At 39.0% G+C, this 19,478-nt stretch overlaps 1 protein-coding gene across 1 annotated transcript in view; it reads right to left on the bottom strand.

Moving 5' to 3' along the window:
- Window positions 1-4,649: 4,649 nt before the first annotated feature.
- stt3b (STT3 oligosaccharyltransferase complex catalytic subunit B) overlaps window positions 4,650-19,478 on the bottom strand; it is a 128,760-nt gene continuing 113,931 nt past the window's right edge. The window contains exons 14-16 of the mRNA XM_062030022.1: window positions 18,763-18,876; window positions 14,204-14,410; window positions 4,650-5,049 (exon numbers count right to left, since the gene is read on the bottom strand). Coding sequence (XP_061886006.1) covers window positions 4,975-5,049; window positions 14,204-14,410; window positions 18,763-18,876 — 396 coding nt within the window. The 3' untranslated portion in view covers window positions 4,650-4,974. The remainder of the gene's footprint in view (window positions 5,050-14,203; window positions 14,411-18,762; window positions 18,877-19,478) is intronic.

The following is a 19,478-nucleotide window of genomic DNA, read 5'->3' on the forward strand; positions in this document are numbered from 1 at the left end:
TCTGCTGATTGTATTCCTCAATGTACACTCTGCTGATTGTATTCCTCAATGTACACTCTGCTGAGTGTGCATTGAGGAATAAAGCATACACTTTAAGCAAATGTATTTAAAATCAAAAATCAAACAAATCACATGTATGCAAGTACTTAGACCAATACTTTAGTTGAATAAGATGCCACAAGCTTGGCACACCTATCTTAGAAAGCACCTCTCAAGCGCCATCAGGTTGGATGGGAAACTGTTTTCATCCAGGATGTCTCTGTACATTGTTGCATTCATCTTAGTCTAGTCAAGAAAAAGAGCATTCCTCTGGACAGACAAGAACCTTCTAGAAGAACAAATCACCTATCAGGCCTGTGGCCACACGGAAGCCATTTTTAAGTAAAACGTTTGCCAAATTGAACCTGAAAGACCATGAGAAACAAAATTCTCTGGTCTGATGAGACAAAGATTTAACTCTTTGGCGTGAATGCCAGGTGTCATGTTTGGAGGAAACCAGGCACCGCTCATCACCAGGCCAATACCATCCCTACAGTGAAGCATGGTGGCGGCAGCATCACGCTGTGGGGATGGTTTTCAAGATAGAGGGAAAGATGAATGCAGCAATGTATTGTAAATGTGTTGACTTCCCATCTAACCTGGTGGAGCTTGAGAGGTGCTGCAAAGAGGAATGGGCCAAACTGTCAAAGATAGGTGTGCCAAGCTTGTGACATTGTATTCAAAAATATTTGAGGCTGTAATTTCTGCCAAAGGTGCATCAACAAAGTATTGAGCAAAGGGTCTAAATATTTATGTGATTTGATTTTAAATACATTTTCTAAAAGTGTATACATTTATTTTCTGTTAAGATGGATTGCTGAGTGTACATTAATCGGGAAATAAAACTTTTTTCAAGGTGTCTGAATACTTTCCATACCCACTGTCTGTGGCTGATATATGCTCTGTGTTATTAGTGTCAACATTTTAATTTTTTTCTCACAATACACACATGCCCACTCTTATTTTAATGCTTTAGTTAAAAACTTGGCTGCAGGCCGTAACAGTCACTCTGGTCGTCTCTGTACTAATAACATTGAAATAGGACATGAATAAAGCACTAGTTTTAAATAAGGTTGAGATTTCGCTGGAAAACGTAGTCATTTTGGGGTAATAGTGCGCAAAGTAAGTTGGGGATTTTTAAAAGGTTATATATTATTTTACTAAAAAGTACATTTCATGAGGAACAAAATCTAAGTAAAAAGGGAGTTAAGTCATTAAGCAAGGGCAAATAAAAAAACCAACTAAGCACTGAAACTATTTAACCATTTTTTAAATACATTTCTGGAGTGGGAAAAGTTTAAACATTAATGACAGTAGAGAAATGTGGCCATTAATTTTAATATTGCACCCTTATTTCTGCTTTTTTCCCCAGTCTTATTTAAATAATCTTACATTTTCTGTTAAATTTACAGCACTTTAACTTGAAATAGAACTTAACTTATTGTCAAGGCAACATTTTTAAGTCGCGTTAAATAGCAATAGTGCAAAAATTAACATGAATCCCAATGTTGACAATGTGCTCACCAGTGATGTGTTCAGTCATCCCAAGGTCTTGATGACAGGGTCAATGCTGCCCCCTGGCGGACACTCTTACTATTGTCCAAGCTGCACTTGAATAACAACACAGGTGATTTAATTTGGGTGTGTATTTCAAGATGACTGAACAGTGTAAACGCTGAAAGGGAAAAGGAGAAAAAAAGCCACAAAGACAGATTGCATCAAACCACAAACCAACAAAAAGAGAAAGTAAAACATGTCAAGAACAGACAGCACTGAGAAACCAAAAATGAAGGAAGGACTTTGTTTAGTTTCGTTACTAACCTGGACAGAATAGCAAATGAAAACAAAATAAAGGCAAAGACAGGATGTTAGGAAGGTGACGTCACATTAAGGCTTGGCTTGCACTCCTGGATGCAAACACATTGACTGACTTGATGTTTGCAGCCTAAAAACAGACAAAAAGGGTGAAAACAAAACATTTGGACGAAGTGTTCATCTTAAGACGTGACAAACTTTTCAAAGTAAAAGCTTACTGGTCATTACAGCTGTGTCCTTGTTACACACCCTTTTAGCCAAGCCCTTCAACTTGCAACTTTATTCATTTAACCTTTTTAGGCATTTTTCAGCACTGAACATGTAAAAGCAACCAAGAAAAAGAAAGCTTTTTAAGACATGAATGTGATACTTGCATGGCTGTTGAAGCTCGCTGTTACTCAAACGACAACATAGTAACAAGTCAGTGCCACACTGAAAAAAACCCCAAAGTAAAACAACAAACTGTTGTAAGTCAATAAAAAACAATGACAAAGTTTGCGTTTACAAGGGAAAGTTAAGAATGATGAAAAAGTCAATTTTATGACAAAAAAGGTTAAGAAATCAATTTAAAACGTAGATTTTTGTGAACATTTTACTTTAACAAGTTTAACATTAATGCCATAACATTTCTACTTTTTTTTAAAATTAGAAATAATATGTATTGTACCATTTTGACTTGATTCTGCCAGTTATTTTTGTCGTTTTGATTTTTATTCTTTACTTTTTAGGGCAAATAATCTCTTTAAAAACTGTAACTTAATTTGTGCTCTTTCAGTCACAACATTCTGACTTTATTCCAGATTTTTGACCATAACGAAAAAATACCACATCATTCTTTGCATTGATCTCGTAATATGTCCACTTTGATTCAGCTTTTTGGTTGCAATTCTTTTTTTTTTAGACATTGTGACTTAATTCATGCCGCAGAGCCCGTTGAAATACCATGCCATTTTTTTTTTAGCAAGGGAAGTGCAAAGTATGAATATACTTTTTTTATTGACTCAGCATATTTCCAAAATGTTGACTAAATGTTTCCAATATTTCTGGTTTCTCATAAATTATTTATTATTTTTTTAATTGTAACATAACGTCCCTGTCGAAATTTAAAATATTTGCATACTGTTAATCACACATTTACGACCTTATTCCTGTTAAATGACAAGCTAACACAGAACGTCTGCTTCATTCTTGTAATATTCTAACATAATTTAACTCAGATTGTTGCTTGTACAATACAAAAAACTTATGTTTTGACATGATTTCAGTTAAAAGTCGCACATCTTCAGTGGAGTGACCAAAGGACATTTTTAGCCCAAAGCTAATTTTTTATAGCCCTGCCATGTCGTACAAGGAGGCGTTATATATATATATATATATATATATATATATATATATATATATATATATATATATATATATATATATATATATATATATATATATATATATATATATATATATATATATATATATATATATATGTATGTATATTATTTACCTGTATTGGATGGGTTTTAGCATCTTCAATGCAGAAAATGCATCAAAAAACATGATCAGTCAGAGTTTGTCATGTTAAATAAAGACCATCATAAACATTGTGTATATTCATAATGCCGCGGTTCGCAAGCTGAAAATAAAATATTTTTCTGATATTTTTAAACAAGGTAGATGTGTTAAAACTTTGTAGGTGACAAAACATAGCTTTCTTTTCAATTTGAAGCATTTTCTTTTTTGTTTAGCATTTGCTTTAAGAAATATGCCAAGTTCCACTTTGGACACGCCTGTCATAAACACATGACTTAATTATTTCTCATCAAATTATGAATGAATTAAAAGCACTGTCATTAAATTATAACTTAATTTGTATACATTATGCATGCGATTACAACCACTTGACGCACGATCGTAAATTTCTAGTCTATTTTCTTGTTTCCAGTGTGGCGCCAACACTGCAGTGCATGAACCAGAACATGCTGCTTGTAAGCAGTATGCAGTAGGACACACTTCTGTTACTCTGCGTGTTTCACGTTTGTCCCTATTAAAATGAAGGCAAAGACAGAATTATATTAAACTCAAAAAGTATTGAGTATTTGCAGTTTGGGTGCCCGTCACGGTGGACTTTAATGGACCACTTCCACCTCCGTGTCCCACCTGCTGCGGGCTAAACGACAATCCCATAGAGGAAGACGGAAAATACGGAGACGATGACAAACAGCAAAGAGGCACTAGGCTTGCTTACGCAAACTAGAGAGCTCCCCCTGCAGGAGGGGAGGCCTAATGGAATAACAGCACAACTTTTCAAACGCTCCAGCAGCAAAAACGTACAATCTAAGCTATTAATGCGGGCGGCGATGGACGGCGTTGAAAAAATTCACATTCATTCAATCCATGAAGAAAAATCTCAAGGCCCTCAGTACAATAATTATTGCATTCACCGTTCTTGCTGTCATACAAAAAAACACCGGGAAAAAAATAAATTTTGAAGAAAAAACTGCATATTTCAAAATCAGCGCAATACTCCAATATATTATACTCATTTTCTTTACATATATATTGGGTCAATTGGTTTGTAAATGAGTTAAAGAGGTTAATTCAAACAGGTGTGCTCATAGACAGTGACGTTCCTCCATACCGCATACGCTCGTGCGTGTACACGTGTCAGGAACGAATCCCGAGCGCCTCCTCACTCGTTAATGAGTGTGCCATGGAGCAAGGTCAAGTCGATGGCTCTTTGGTGCAATTATTCCTACACGTCGTCCGTTTTCTTACCCACACTCATAATCAGATCTTTCACGTAACACAAAAAAAATGTTTAATCGACAAAAACCAACAGAGCAGCCCGATGCCTTGCCACACATTCAAGTACAAAGTCAAAAAAAAAGGGAAGAAAAACAAAACATTGGAGAAAATAAGCAAGACAAAATGTCCCCCAAGATAAAAATGGACAACGATTCTGGAGTGAGCCAGAATTTGACACTTCACCTTCCTCGCCACTCGGGGGCGCTCGAATGAGAAAAACGCTTGAGCTCAAGGGCCACATGATCGCCCCCGGTGTTCTTCATTGTTTGTCAAGAGGTTTCTTCGCTTTTCATTTGTTTTTCCTAAGACAGTTCGTCATCGTTATTTTTTGGGGAGTTTCTTGCCTTTTTTCAGGACCAGTTTGTTCTTGACGTAGCCTCGCTTCCTCTTGGCGGTCTGTGTGGAGATGAGGAAAAAAACCATGGTTGTACATCATACTTATTAACGAGTCAAAGAGTTGCATCACACATTCTGCATTACTAATACAGTCTTGGCGGTCTGTGTGGAGATGAGGAAAAAAACCATGGTTGTACATCATACTTATTAACGAGTCAAAGAGTTGCATCACACATTCTGCATTACTAATACAGTAAACCAGCTTCAAGTCCACCAGCTGATTGTGTCCTGGTTCAACAAATTGGTGTTTTTACAAAAAAAATGTTCACTTCAAAATAAAAGGGCAGTTTTAACTTTTATTTGACTATAGGTGGGTTGCAATCGGGTGACCTTGAGGCACATCCGGGCACTTTCGGATTTCAGGCAATGGTCTAAGCCCCATTAGGCTACAGTTTATTTACCTGAATCAGTGCAGATTCAGGCTTATTTTGAAATGTTTAGAGGCAAATATAAAAGTGATCACAGAATGTATTTATTTATTTATATACATATCATTTTTATTTTTTTATTTTTGTTTTATAAATGGGATAGAGTGGATTTTTACACCCTTAAAAATATATTCTAAAAAGATTTAAACCATTTATCATCACTAAGAGGTTACTGCTCCCTCACTTCATTTGACACAGTATTTCGAGAAGAAGATTGGAGGCACATCATGTCTGTACATCCGAGGGGTCCACAAATTAAGCATAAATTGGATTTATTTGTGCATTGCTAAGTAATATATTTGATTGCTATAACGAGTGCCGTGCTGCTGTGATCCTGACGCTAATTAGAAAAAGGATACGTTTGTTTGCAGTTTTCCTGCTCCAAATATTAGTCTCATCTACAATTCATGTCTGTAGTTGTTTTTATAAGACAAGTATACCTTGTCTCATTATTTAGCTGTATATGTCCCTGTTGTTCAGCATGAATCTTTGCTATCGATATCAAGCTTACTAGATATTGAGCCTACGAGAGATTTATTCATCTGGTTTATTAATACTATTAAGGATATTTTCTTGATGCTAACAAATCTCACCAAATACACTACAATGTGGTCATCTGTGTCAAATAAAGCACTTGGCTTTCTTGCACAGAAACTAAGCTTTTAGTTACTGTTACGAAAATCGAGAAAGACAATGAATGCGGTGTATTGGACCAACATTCACAATATTTATTTCTAGGACTTAACATGACCTTAGTTTATTTGCACAACCAGGTAGATATTTGTAGATTTATTTAGGCATTGCAACCATAAAACAACAAACAACTAATGCCATCTATTGTCCTTTCTTTAAATTTAGTTCTGCTATCAAACACTACTAATATTGTAGAGACTAAACTTGATTGCATCACAGAATGTTTCTCAAACAAATCAAATGTTCAAACAAACATTTAACAAAGTGATCCCTGCAGACACAAGCAGTCTAACTGTATTCCACAAGATGATGGAAGTGATATTTTTAAGAGCCATTTCCTTCGATGCAATTTCGTTTTTTCTGACTTAATTACTACCTCTATGAGTCACTTCTTTCGGGACTAAATGAAAGCTATTTCCTATCTCTCCATTTGAAAGACTAACACCCAAGGACAGAACAGCAATACGTAATTTTCTGCTCTAACTAAACACTCACTTGTTATAATGCTTCGCTCAGAATGCTTGACCATTGTGTGAATTAAGCTGCGAAGAAAAATGGATGTGACAAAATATGCAACCCTTCTATAGTAATTAAAATGCACACATTTTTTTAGGTTATATCCACTTGAAGAAAGATTTTAAAATGGATGAAAGCTGTATTACCATTGCAGACGAGACATACAAAATAGGCCAGCAGCTCTGGTAGATGACAATATAAAATTAGAGATGTGCCTATCTACAGACCATCGATCAGTATCTGCTGATTTTCTTGATAAAAGTTTTATTTTTATTTTTATAAAGTATGTGATGACCATTGCCATTTAATGTCTATAAATGCTGATCACAAACGCAAATCCCCTCTGGCTATTGTATTTATTTTTAGTCCCCTGGCTGTCAACTAATCATGTGTCTCCATACACAATAGGGAGTAACTCCCCTTAAGTTAATCATTTATACACTTCTTAATATCAAGTATTATCACTGGAGAATGAGGCTAAACATGTTGATACGCTAATAGCTAAAATAACCACTAAGCTAGATTTAAACAAAACCAATAATATATGCTTAGTTAAGTTGAAGAAGTGTAGATAGAACCACATTGCATCAAGAAGTAAGCAGTTATTAACAGGAAATACACAAGTATATTAATAACAGTTTGAGAAAGGATAATATATTTCAACAACTATATTGGTGTGTCAGAATTGTCGATACAGCATATGATCGATACAAGTGTGATGAGATAGATCAATATCTTATTTTTTCAAAAGCCTTTGTTGTTTTTTACAAACTAAAATTATAATTTCCTGGACACAGGATGCATTTTGAAAGCAAAAAGGATTTAAATGAGTAATAGATTTTTCTTTTTTTAAATTTTGTTAAGTTAGTGTGTGGTATTGACTTTATTTAGCTCAAACAATTGTATTTAATAAAAGAAAATTATTTACGGAAAAATGTACAGTTAATGCATGTCATCAAAATTGGCCGATCTCACCCATGGATACATTTTATCGGAATAAGTAGCATAAAAGCATGTATCCGGAGGCTGCTCATATCATCGCAGGAGACTTTAACCATGCTAATCTGAAGGTAGTGCTCCCCAAACTACACCAGCATGTAAAATGTGCCACAAGAGGCAAAAACACACTGGACAAGGTTTACTCAAATATTAAACTGGGCTACAGAGCTTAACCTTTAGCACACATGGGCCAGTCAGACCACACATCCCTGCTACTCATCCCAGCATACACCACCACAACAAAGTCCATCAAAACCTGGCCTGAAGGTGCCACTGAAAAGCTGCTTTGACACCACTGCGTGGGAGGTCTTTGTAGACGAGGACCTGGAGAAATACACATCAGGAGTACTGGGCTACATAAAACACTGCACAGACTCTGTTACTGTGGATAAGTGCGTCCGAGTCTATTCCAACACAAAGCCATGGATGACGAGAGAGGTGCAGAGGCTGCTGAGGGAGAGGGACACCGCGTTCAGATCTGGCGACAGGGAGCTCTACAGCACTGCCAGAGCCAGCCTGAAGCGTGGTATCAGGGAGGCTAAGGAGGACTACAAAACGAAGATTGAGGACTGCTTCCAAAGCAACGACTCCAGGAGGGTATGGCAGGGGGTCCAGCACATGACCAACTACAGGCCCAGCAACCTCCCGGCCGGCAGGGGAGACCCCCGGCTGGCAGAGGAGCTGAACTCCTTCTACGCTCGCTTTGAGGTAACACCATCGGAAGCAGTCACACTTCACTCAGTAGCAACACCTCACCCAACAGCCACACCTCAATCAGCAGTCACACCTCACTCGGCAGACCACAGCAGCCTCACCCTTTCAGTGACGGAACACGAGGTCAGACGCACACTGAAAGCCGTGAACCCGAGGAAGGCTGCGGGACCGGACGGCGTCTCCGGACGGGTGCTGAGAGACTGCGCTGATCAGCTGGCTGGTGTCCTCACCGACATCTTCAACCGGTCTCTGTCCCAGGCCACCGTCCCATCCTGCCTGAAAACCTCCACCATCATCCCGGTCCCCAAAAAGAAAAACACTGTCAGCTGTCTGAACGACTACCGGCCAGTGGCACTCACTTCCATCACAATGAAGTGTTTCGAGAAACTGGTCCGGACCCACATCCTCTCATCCCTACCGCCCGCATTGGACCCCCATCAGTTTGCCTACCGAGCCAACCGGTCTACGGAGGACGCCATCGCTACGGCTCTCCACTCCGCCATGTCCCACATGGAGGGGGGGGGGAGCTATGTACGGCTGCTCTTTGTAGACTTCAGCTCTGCATTTAATACCATCTTACCTGACAGACTGGTGACCAAGCTAGCAGACCTCGGAATATCCAACCCCACCTGTCTCTGGATTAAAGACTTCCTGACTGACCGCCATCAGAGGGTGAGGATGGGTACCCACACCTCCACAGCCCTCAGCACCGGCTCACCTCAGGGCTGCGTGCTGAGCCCCCTGCTCTACTCACTCTACACCCACGACTTCACAGCCACCCACCCCGGCAATCACAACATAAAGTTTGCCGATGACACAACGGTGGTGGGCTGCATCTCTGGGGTCGACGAGACGGCATACCGGGACGAGGTGGAGCAGCTGGCAGTGTTGAGCAGGGTGAACAACCTGAAGCTGAACCAGCTCAAGACCCAGGAAGTGATCTTGGACAGCAGGAGGAGAAAAACTACCATACAGCCCCTGTACATCGACGGGGGCTGTGTGGAAAGAGTCTCATCCCTACGCTTCCTGGGAGTTCACCTGGATGAGGACCTGTCCTGGAGGACCAACACCACGGCCATCGTCAAGAGGGCACAGCAGAGGCTCTACTTCTTGAGAGTACTCAGGAATCTCCACCTGAGACAGGATCTGCTGTGTGCTCTGGAGAGCATTCTCACATACTGCATCTGCGTATGGTTCTGCAGCTGCACAGCAGCAGAGAGGAAAGCTCTCCAGAGGGTCGTTAACTCGGCCCAAAAAATCATCGGGTGCCCCCTCCCCTCCCTGGAAGAACTGTATAACTCCCGCTGCCTGAAGAAGGCAGCCAACATACTCAAGGACCCAGCCCACCCCGGCAACAGCCACTTCGATCGGCTGCCTTCCGGCAGACGTTTCAGAACCATGCGAACCCGCACAAATAGACTCAGGAACAGTTTCTACCCCCGGGCCATAACTGCACTAAACGCAGCTAAATTGTAAAAAAACAAAAAAAAACAAATACTCCCTCACGTGCAACATGAGGAAGCCACCGGTCAATCACGATCCGGGACTGTATAATCAGCGATTACATGCCAACTGGACAATATTTATCATATTTATTCACACAATTAATCCACAATAAAAAGCCTGCACAGCATAGGAGGTAGGAAATGCTGACTCCCACCCCCTTAACACACTGGGATTCAGCATTACTCCTCTCTAGTCACTTTATACTTTTTACTGTCTCGTTTTCTTTTACATTGCCTCCTAGAGTGGTCTTAGGCCACATTGTATATTGCATATTGTGTTGTTTTTGTATATTGTGTGGTTTCTTCTTTTAAAAAAAATGCAAAGCACCTCAGGGAAGCAATCTAAATTTCGTTGGACCTGTACCTGTACATGCACAATGACAATAAAGATCATTCATTCATTCATTAATTCATTCAAATCCATGACAATGACATCCCTATATATATAACACAATTAATAAAAAACTGCCGTAATTTATAAAATGCTTTATCATCACACATTCTTATATTTTTGGCGAAAGTTACAATGCGCAAGAAATCGGTTTAGGTTTTGTCTACAACCACTTATGTTGACGTCAGTCAGCCATTCTGAGGGGCATTGACTGAAATGGGTTCCACTGTAATGCCTTGTTTTGATTAAATAACGTCACAAAATCTATGTTACTGTGCTTTGCAGTAGTGTACACGAGTGTAGCGGCCCTGCGCTGTGTTATCGATATTCCCATACTGCCACCGCTCCAAGCAGGGAGCAAACTCACATCGAAAGGTAAATGTGGTAGCGCACTCTTTAAAGCTATCAGAGTGACTGGTGCATTCTGAGAGTGCTTTTCTAATAAGGCTCAAAATCTAGGGTGTAGACTCTAGCCTGTAATGTACATGTTAAAAATATATGTTAGTATGTGATTAGCACATCACTAAAACATGTTTATTAATGTAGTAATTTATTTAAAATAAGTTTAAAAATATTTGTCTAAAATAAATATTGGCATATACTGCTTATACACATATTTAACCAATTTTACACAATTAAATGTTCATTCAGGTTTCAGGTAAGCCTTCATCAGTGTGGTCTACGCTTACTGGTGTGACAAGTCTAAAAACAGCTGGCCGTGTTGTACACCTTCATTTCTCTTACTCTTTAAAAACTGTCTGCACACACAAATATTTTACTAATAGTGTCGGGAGGATGTTTCTACAAAAGGGCTCGTCGGGACGCACAGCTGTCACGCCTTGCCCCGGAGGTGTTCACCTATGGAAACTTTGGACTTTTACTTTACTTTGGTCAAGTTGAATGTCTTCATGGCGCAGCACCAAAACAGAGGACCTCACTAAACTATCTAATCTCTACAGTGTTTTTGTGTATCGGAGTGGTTTAGCCTTTTTTATGGTGAAAAAGTCGCAAACGAGATCTTTGTTTTGTTCACTTTAATAAAATAATGCATTCTTTGCTTTTCTCACACAGTGTAGGGTACAAGAACTCCTTTATTCTGTTTCTGCTTTAATGTTTCTGTACCTTCCTTTGTTTATAGTGTATTTAATTATAATTTATCTCATGATAAGCTGTCCCAATGTACCAATGTACCTTTTTTTGTATTGTCATTATACTACATTGTAAATATTATTTATTTCTCTTTTTGTGACCTTGAAAGAGTTTAGTTATCCTTTCCTTTTCTCTTGTAATTGAGCTCCTGTACCAAACATTTCCCTTAAGGATCAGTGAAGTTTGTCTAAGTCCAAGTTTTTTCCTTTTAGTAGTATCTTTAATCAACTTTGGAATAATCACCATATAGCAACTTGTTCTACATCCATGTGACATTACTGACACCTAATAAAGAGTCAGCATACACTGCATTATCACAAAGGGTTTATTTTGCTCGTAAAAACAAGGCAAAAAAGCCATAGATTTGACTGCTCGTCGACTAAGGGCAAAATTTAACAAATCAGATTTGACTATGAAAATCCTTAGTCGAAGACAGCTTGATCATCGATTGTAAGTGGTGAGATAAAATAAGATATTATAGTATACTATGCCTGTTTGGTCTGGTCTTTTCAGTTAATGAGCACAATACATTAAAGGCCTACTGAAACCCACTACTACCGACCACGCAGTCTGTTAGTTTATATATCAATGATGAAATCTTAACATTGCCAATATGGCCGGGTTGACTTATAAAGTGCAATTTTAAATGTCCCGGGGAACTTCCGGTTCGAAACGCCTCTGAGGATGACGTATGCGCGTGACGTAGCCAGTAGAACACAGGTATGGCTTCCACATTGAAGCCAATACGAAATAGCTGTTTTCATCTCATTCTGGATGTATTCTGGACATCTGTGTTGGTGAATCTGTTGCAATTATGTTCATTGCATTATGGAGAAAGAAGCTGAGCAAGCAAAGAAGAAAGTTCTCGGTGCAAAGCGGACGTATTTTGCGAAGGAAGTCAGCAGCAACACAACAGAGCCGGTGTTTCATTGTTTACATTCCCGAAAGATGCAGTCAAGATCGAAGAACTCGGATAACAGAGACTCTAACCAGGAGGACTTTTGACTTCGATACACAGACGCCTGTAGAGAACTGGGACAACACAGACTCTTACCAGGATTACTTTGATTTGGATGACAAAGACGCAGACGTGCTACCGTGAGTATGCAGCTTTGGCTTCCAAACATTTGATCGCTTGCACGTACGTGCGCGTCACGTACGTAACTTTGTTTAAATATATAAGCTTTATGAACCTTGGGTTAGGTGAACGGTCTTTTGGGCTGAGTGATTGTGTGTGTTGATCAGGTGTTTGAATTGTATTGGCGTGTTCTATGGAGCTAGGAGCTAGCAGAGGAGCTAGGAGCTAGCATAAACACCTAGGTGTTTTTATGCAGGATTAATTTGTGGCATATTAAATATAAGCCTGGTTGTGTTGTGGCTAATAGAGTATATATATGTCTTGTGTTTATTTACTGTTTTAGTCATTCCCAGCTGAATATCAGGTACCGTGAGTAGCAGCTGCGCTTCCAAACATTTGATCGCTTGCCAGACGCCTGTAGAGAACTGGGACAACACAGACTCTTACCAGGATTACTTTGATTTGGATGACAAAGACGCAGACGTGCTACCGTGAGTATGCAGCTTTGGCTTCCAAACATTTGATCGCTTGCACGTACGTGCGCGTCACGTACGTAACTTTGTTTAAATATATAAGCTTTATGAACCTTGGGTTAGGTGAACGGTCTTTTGGGCTGAGTGATTGTGTGTGTTGTGCAGGTGTTTGAATTGGATTGGCGGCTTATATGGAGCTAGGAGCTAGCATAGGAGCTAGGAGCTAGCATAACAAACACGCAGGTGTTTTTATGCAGGATTAATTTGTGGCATATTAAATATAAGCCTGGTTGTGTTGTGGCTAATAGAGTATATATATGTCTTGTGTTTATCTATATTCGCAGCTGAATATCAGGTCACCCCCGGCTCTCACAGCATCTTCCCTATCTGAATTGCATCCACTCCCCACTAGTCCTTCACTTGCACTTTACTCATCCACAAATCTTTCATCCTCGCTCAAATTAATGGGGAAATTGTCGCTTTCTCGGTCCGAATCTCTCTCACTTCATGCGGCCATCATTGTAAACAATAGGGAACTTTGCGTATATGTTCAATTGACTACGTCACGCTACTTCCGGTAGGGGCAAGCCTTTTTTTATCAGATACCAAAAGTTGCAATCTTTATCGTCGTTGTTCTATACTAAATCCTTTCAGCAAAAATATGGCAATATCGCGAAATGATCAAGTATGACACACAGAATAGATCTGCTATCCCTGTAAATAAAAAAAATGTAATTTCAGTAGGCCTTTAAACTGTTACTACCTTACATGTTACTCATGCCAAAATGCATATTGCCACTAAAATGTCACCCCACTTTCTAGTTTAAGTTTAGTGGTTAAGCTAATTAATAACCTCTAGGAAACTAGTTTGTGTAATTCTGCACCACCGATTGTGTGCATTTTTTTTGTTAATTAAAATGTATATATATATACCTGTATATATATTTTTAAACTCCTTATGTAGTAACAAGTGACTGTACAGCCAAGAAAAAATAAATAACGATCTGTTATAGTGACTAATATGTTGGTTACCTAAATTAGTAAAACCACCATGACAGTAATAAACCAAATAAATATATGCCACTGTGAGTGCAGAAGAAAGCATTACAGCAGAATGTTTGGTGCAACTTCTGTACTGGAACTTTTTAGAATGATCACAGGTACCTGGGCATGATTTATGTAAGAGAGGACAAAGACAGGACAATTACCTTCTTGGAGGTGTACTTCTGTTTGGGCACAATGCTGCGAAGCTTGTGATCCAGTGGCTCTCTGTTGCCCAGGTTCTTCACCTTGTAGATTCTAACCAGCCAGTGCTCCGAGGTGAAGGCCTCCTCCAGGTGCTTGAATTTAATATCCTTGTTGCCAATCTCTGCATTGCGTGTACGGTCGAAACCGGGGGGCGTTCGGAAGTCCAACTAAAAGATGGGCAGAGTAAAATGTCAGAAGAATTTAAGCACCACAGGCAGAAAAGCTGCATGTTTGTACATTAAAGTGGATGTTTGCAACATTACACAGATGCCTAGAGGACGCTAATTTTTGCTTTTCATTTTAAGCATCATATTCCGTCCACTTACGGCTTTTAGAACGGGATGACTTACACAAAGTACGTACATAACTAATACATATAACAACATGACTGCAAATTGTTTGGACTGCTTTTGTATGTGTGCACACGCTCTCTCTCTGTATGTACATGTTGGCGAGACAGAGTGAGTGACAAGCCTGAACGCCAAACCCAGGACCTTCTTCTTGTAAAGCACACGCACCCTGTTCTACCGAGTCAAAGTTCAGCCTCTAAAGCAGAAGCTTTACATTACTGTCTGAAAAGTGAGTACGCCTCACAGTGAACTAGGGATTGAACAGTTGATGAAAAAAATACAAACCACTCGGTTGACCTGACATGGTTCGGAGTGCGTGTTTTGCTTGGGTTATACGCTTTTTTTTTGTGTTACTAATCCGTTTGGACGTGAACATGTAGTTCTGAGCATCGTGAGCTAAAGTAGGGCCCTATGATTTCCATGAAGGAATCATAGAATTAGCTAATAAAAATGAAATCTACTGTTAAACACGGAAATTCACATAAATGTGAGTGAAATTAATAGAATAGACTAGCCTTTATTTTCAATGTGCATAGCAACAAGATAATTGTGAAGAAGGAAAATTTGCCTGGGGAAATCATGTGTCTGGGGTTGAGTGTTTGGAGGATGAATGAGCGGTCCCAAAGTCGAAATGGCCACTTGAAACACTGACCAAGTCTGCGGACAACCTACGAAGTTAATATTAGCTAGCCAGGACGACCCATACACCTGCAACACATCTCATCTGTTTGTGTTGTTGTGGCCAAGACCACAGATGCCAGTACAATGTACAGACAGGACGGCAGCCGTAAATTGAGGCACTTTTGTTTATTTTTAAAACAGCCTCGAGTCATCTCCACTTAAAAACATGACAGTCGTCAAGCGCCCTCAAAAACAGCAGCACACTTCCAGCCTTCGCAATAACAGTGCTGTGCCCAACATCCACAGTCTGACTGCGCTAACAAAAGCACGAGCATAGATCCGAACCGATATATACTATCGCAAGGTGTACACTGACTACTTTAAAGCTTTAAAGTTGATACAAGTACATTATTGAACTTAGACATTTTTTTAAATGTTAAGAGACACTGTATTTTGGGCTTTTATTAACTGTGAGCTATAATTAACATCATTAAGAAATTAAATACATTCTTAAAACAATCTAAATATAGATGCAAATGTCACTTTTTGGCATGAACTACTGAAACAAATTAACTTTTCAAATATATTGTAATTCACCTGTATTTGCTTTCTGCCAAAATAGTAAGACAGTTTAATCAATATTTGAAAGTTTATAAAGAAATTATTAATAATAATTTCTTTATAAACTTTACTGTACAATGCTTGCCATTTGTTTTTGTCAGATCTCTTGGCTGCAAGTGCATTTATTTAATTGACCTGCAAGCCTGTCTGCAGCTACAACAGTCATGTCAGCTGACAAGGAGGATCACTCTACTCTTGCCTTTGCCACACACCTGCAGTCACTGTAGCACAAATCATCAGGAAATCTTTCAAATCTTTTCCTCCCAACTCCCATCACACCGCAGGGATTCCCGAGCCACCTCTACATTTTTCAACCTGTCAGCCCTCTCGTTATTGTCTATAAAGCTGCTTAAAACACAGCCAGTACGACCTCTTCTGGGATGAGAAAAGTTCTGATTCTTACACACCACTGTGACTTATTATCTGTATAAAGTATATGAAGTGTATCACAATGCCCGGAAGGAAAAAGTCTGAGTTGCTAACGAGTCCCAACCTCCCCTCAAGATGTGAAACTGATCAAAGACATAGAAATGTTGATTGAGAAAGACAGGCAAATGTTATTAGGACAAAAATGTAATATTGGCTTCATCTTTAAAATTTTGTGTGGAATTCTGAATAAATCTTTGTGTGCCAGAAACCCAAAATGTGTGCGTATACAGAAATATCCTTACCTATAAAAACTTTCGCACACACACTTTTACATATGTACTTTATTGATCTCACCTGGCGGAGAAATGTGCACACATACGTCACGTCCTTACCATATAAACCAAGTCAAAGTGACTTATGAATGCAACGTGCATACCTAAAGGACCCTTAGATTGTATTGTTCTCTTTTTTTTTTTTTATTGCTGGTGAGAAGACAGACGAGGAAGGAGCAAAATTTTACAGTGGATAAACTGTTAACAGAGATCCCAGTGAGGTAAAAAAAATAAAAATAAAACAAAAATATTGAAAAATATCAGCTGAGGTTCAAGGAGGCAACATCGCAAATCGCCTCTGAAGTTGGAGATATTACCTTATCTTAGATTTCCGTAAAAATGCAAAAAAACTTACTTATTTTTCATGATTGTACCACAGCATTAATAGTTCATTGTTTTTGTTAAGAAAATATATTTACCATATCAATATTAGCCCTTCCAAGAATGTAATACAGCATCCATTGTTTATTTCTTCTGTTCATTGTTTTTGTTGAGATATCTACACCATATCAATACGAGCCATTCCAAAATGTCTATCGTTTATTTCATTAGTGTTTTGTTGGGTTTGATAAAATATCTTCACTTCATGGCTGTAAATACATTTGATGACTACATGACATATGATGGCTATATTTGGGAGAAAAAAAATACCATAATTGTAAAAACTCAAATATTTTGTTGAGCTAGTGAATCACTTAGTAAAGTCATGGATGTAAGATTGCATTCATGGTATCTGCTACAAGTTTGTTTGTTCAATTATAACATGAAGCTTTTTACTACATTTAATCTTAATGAATTCATGTATATACTTTATAGGGATTTTTAGGATTTAATTAATATGCAGCGCTAGATCTAGTAGAAATTAGTGGGTTTAGTAATTTAAATCATGATTAAAATCATGAGACACAATATTTAGAGTACTGGTCATCAGCAATGTATTGCTTGTATTCCGACAAGTGATTTCTTACGGGAAGTGAAAACCAGTGGCAGTCAACCAAGCTACAATGGCTCTTGTATAGCGCGCAGAGTACAAGGGGCCTATATTATACTGTATATATAAATGTGTCTTAAGAAATACAAATTATATCAAGACAATACTTAAACGTGAAAAACTAAACGTCAAAAGTATAACAAACAAAACTTTAACGGAGTGGTCACTGCAAACTTGTGCATTCTTCGGCTCTGCTCCCTTGTACCGCAGGTTTGTGGTACTTTTGTCGTCTCTTTTCATAAAATCTTACTCTCTCTGTCATTCTTGAAAACCTCTCGAGGAACTCTGAGGAACCTTTTATCCTTTTCGTGATTTAAAAAGTTCGTACAGCCGAAAACAATACAAGCATAGACACTGGCTTGACCACCACGCGTATTCAATGAGCCGGACGTTGGCCGGATATGACGTCATTTTGAATGCAAGCAATTCATGAAACAGGATGTGTGTTAATACAGCACTAATGTTGCTACAAAGACATTGCCTGCATTTCTCGATCTACTGACTACTTTCATGCTCTTTACCGCCTCTCAAGTTAACCTGCAACGCAGTCCAAACTGAAATTGTTTTTTACCAAAGCATTCACTCTTTGATTTTTCATCACTTCACATGCAGGCTAGCTTAGCCTAGCTTCGCCAGCTCCGAAAACAACACCACTCTGACGCCGCCATAAACGAGAGTATGGCTTCATGTAACAATAGTGGTTGTCCCTGCTAGAGGGTTGGTCCGCCTGTTAGAATAAAATAATAAAATACATTTAGACAGAGTGGACACCCCAATTAGCGCAGGCTGCACTAGGCCTACTATTGTGGCTAGCTGGCTGGCTGCTTAGAGCCAAGGTGGTACACCGGAAAGCATGAACAAGTCAGGTAGTGTCTACTGTACTCTCAGCTGTAGTAAGCGGTTTTATACGGAAATGTAAAAAAAATAAATACCACTTTGGCTAAAAAAATTGCGGAATCCCACTAAATAGCAGACATCCGAAATGTGTAGGTTAGAGAGGTGCCCTGAAAAATAATTTTATTTGGAGGACGCAGCAGTGATGAAACAAACAAGAGTGGCAGCAAATTGCATGAATTTGGGTTGAATTTTTTTTTTAAAGTAATTTAAATTATGCGAGTCCAGTAATAACCTGTGATTCATGTGATAAAAAATATATATAGTTTGACAGCACAAAATTTTATTGATTTCATACTTCGTATGCAAAACACAGAATTAGTTAGCACTGCTCCACTCACCTGCATTTCACCAAATCGGTAATAGGACATCTTGTACATGAGGCAGTTGAGCAAAGTCGGCGAACCGTCCTTGTCCACTCTGAACTCTCCCTGAGGAGTGAAGTAGTCACTCTCCTGAAAGATACAGAGTTTGGACAAAGTTAAATGTTATAATAACACATAGACCACACATCCACCCTTTGTGGAACTACTAAAGAGCCGAAGGTGTGTATCAGACATTTCTTGCTGCAATTTTTTTGTACTCTCTCAGAGAAATAAAATTCTGATTTGTAAACACATTTCAGAATCAATATGAAATCCCATATGAAATAAAAGCATCTCAAAGACATACAGGGAGCTGGGTTTTGACTTAGAAGAAACAACCTTTATTCTAAAAGCCTTGATACCAGTGAACAGTGAAAAATGCCAGTCACACAAATCCATTATAGTTCTGTCTGCCACGCACTGAAGATGAGCTGTTAGTTGACCTGAGATGGTTCACCGGGCGAGGATTTAGCCCTGTCACAATGACAGCATGACTAGGGAAATAACTAAAATGCAATGACTTGAAGATGGATTCCACTCAAGGGAAAGAGTGAAAAAAGTGGAGTGGAGGAACAGCTTGGTGAATGTTTAATGGAAACTACATCCCGACTGGGTGTCAAGACAGGACAGTTGGGAAAACCAACTTTAAAATGGAAACAAATTGAAGCGTTACCCATAATGCATGACTGAAG

This window comes from Entelurus aequoreus, linkage group LG20, assembly GCF_033978785.1.
Source record: "Entelurus aequoreus isolate RoL-2023_Sb linkage group LG20, RoL_Eaeq_v1.1, whole genome shotgun sequence".
NCBI lineage: Eukaryota > Metazoa > Chordata > Actinopteri > Syngnathiformes > Syngnathidae > Entelurus > Entelurus aequoreus.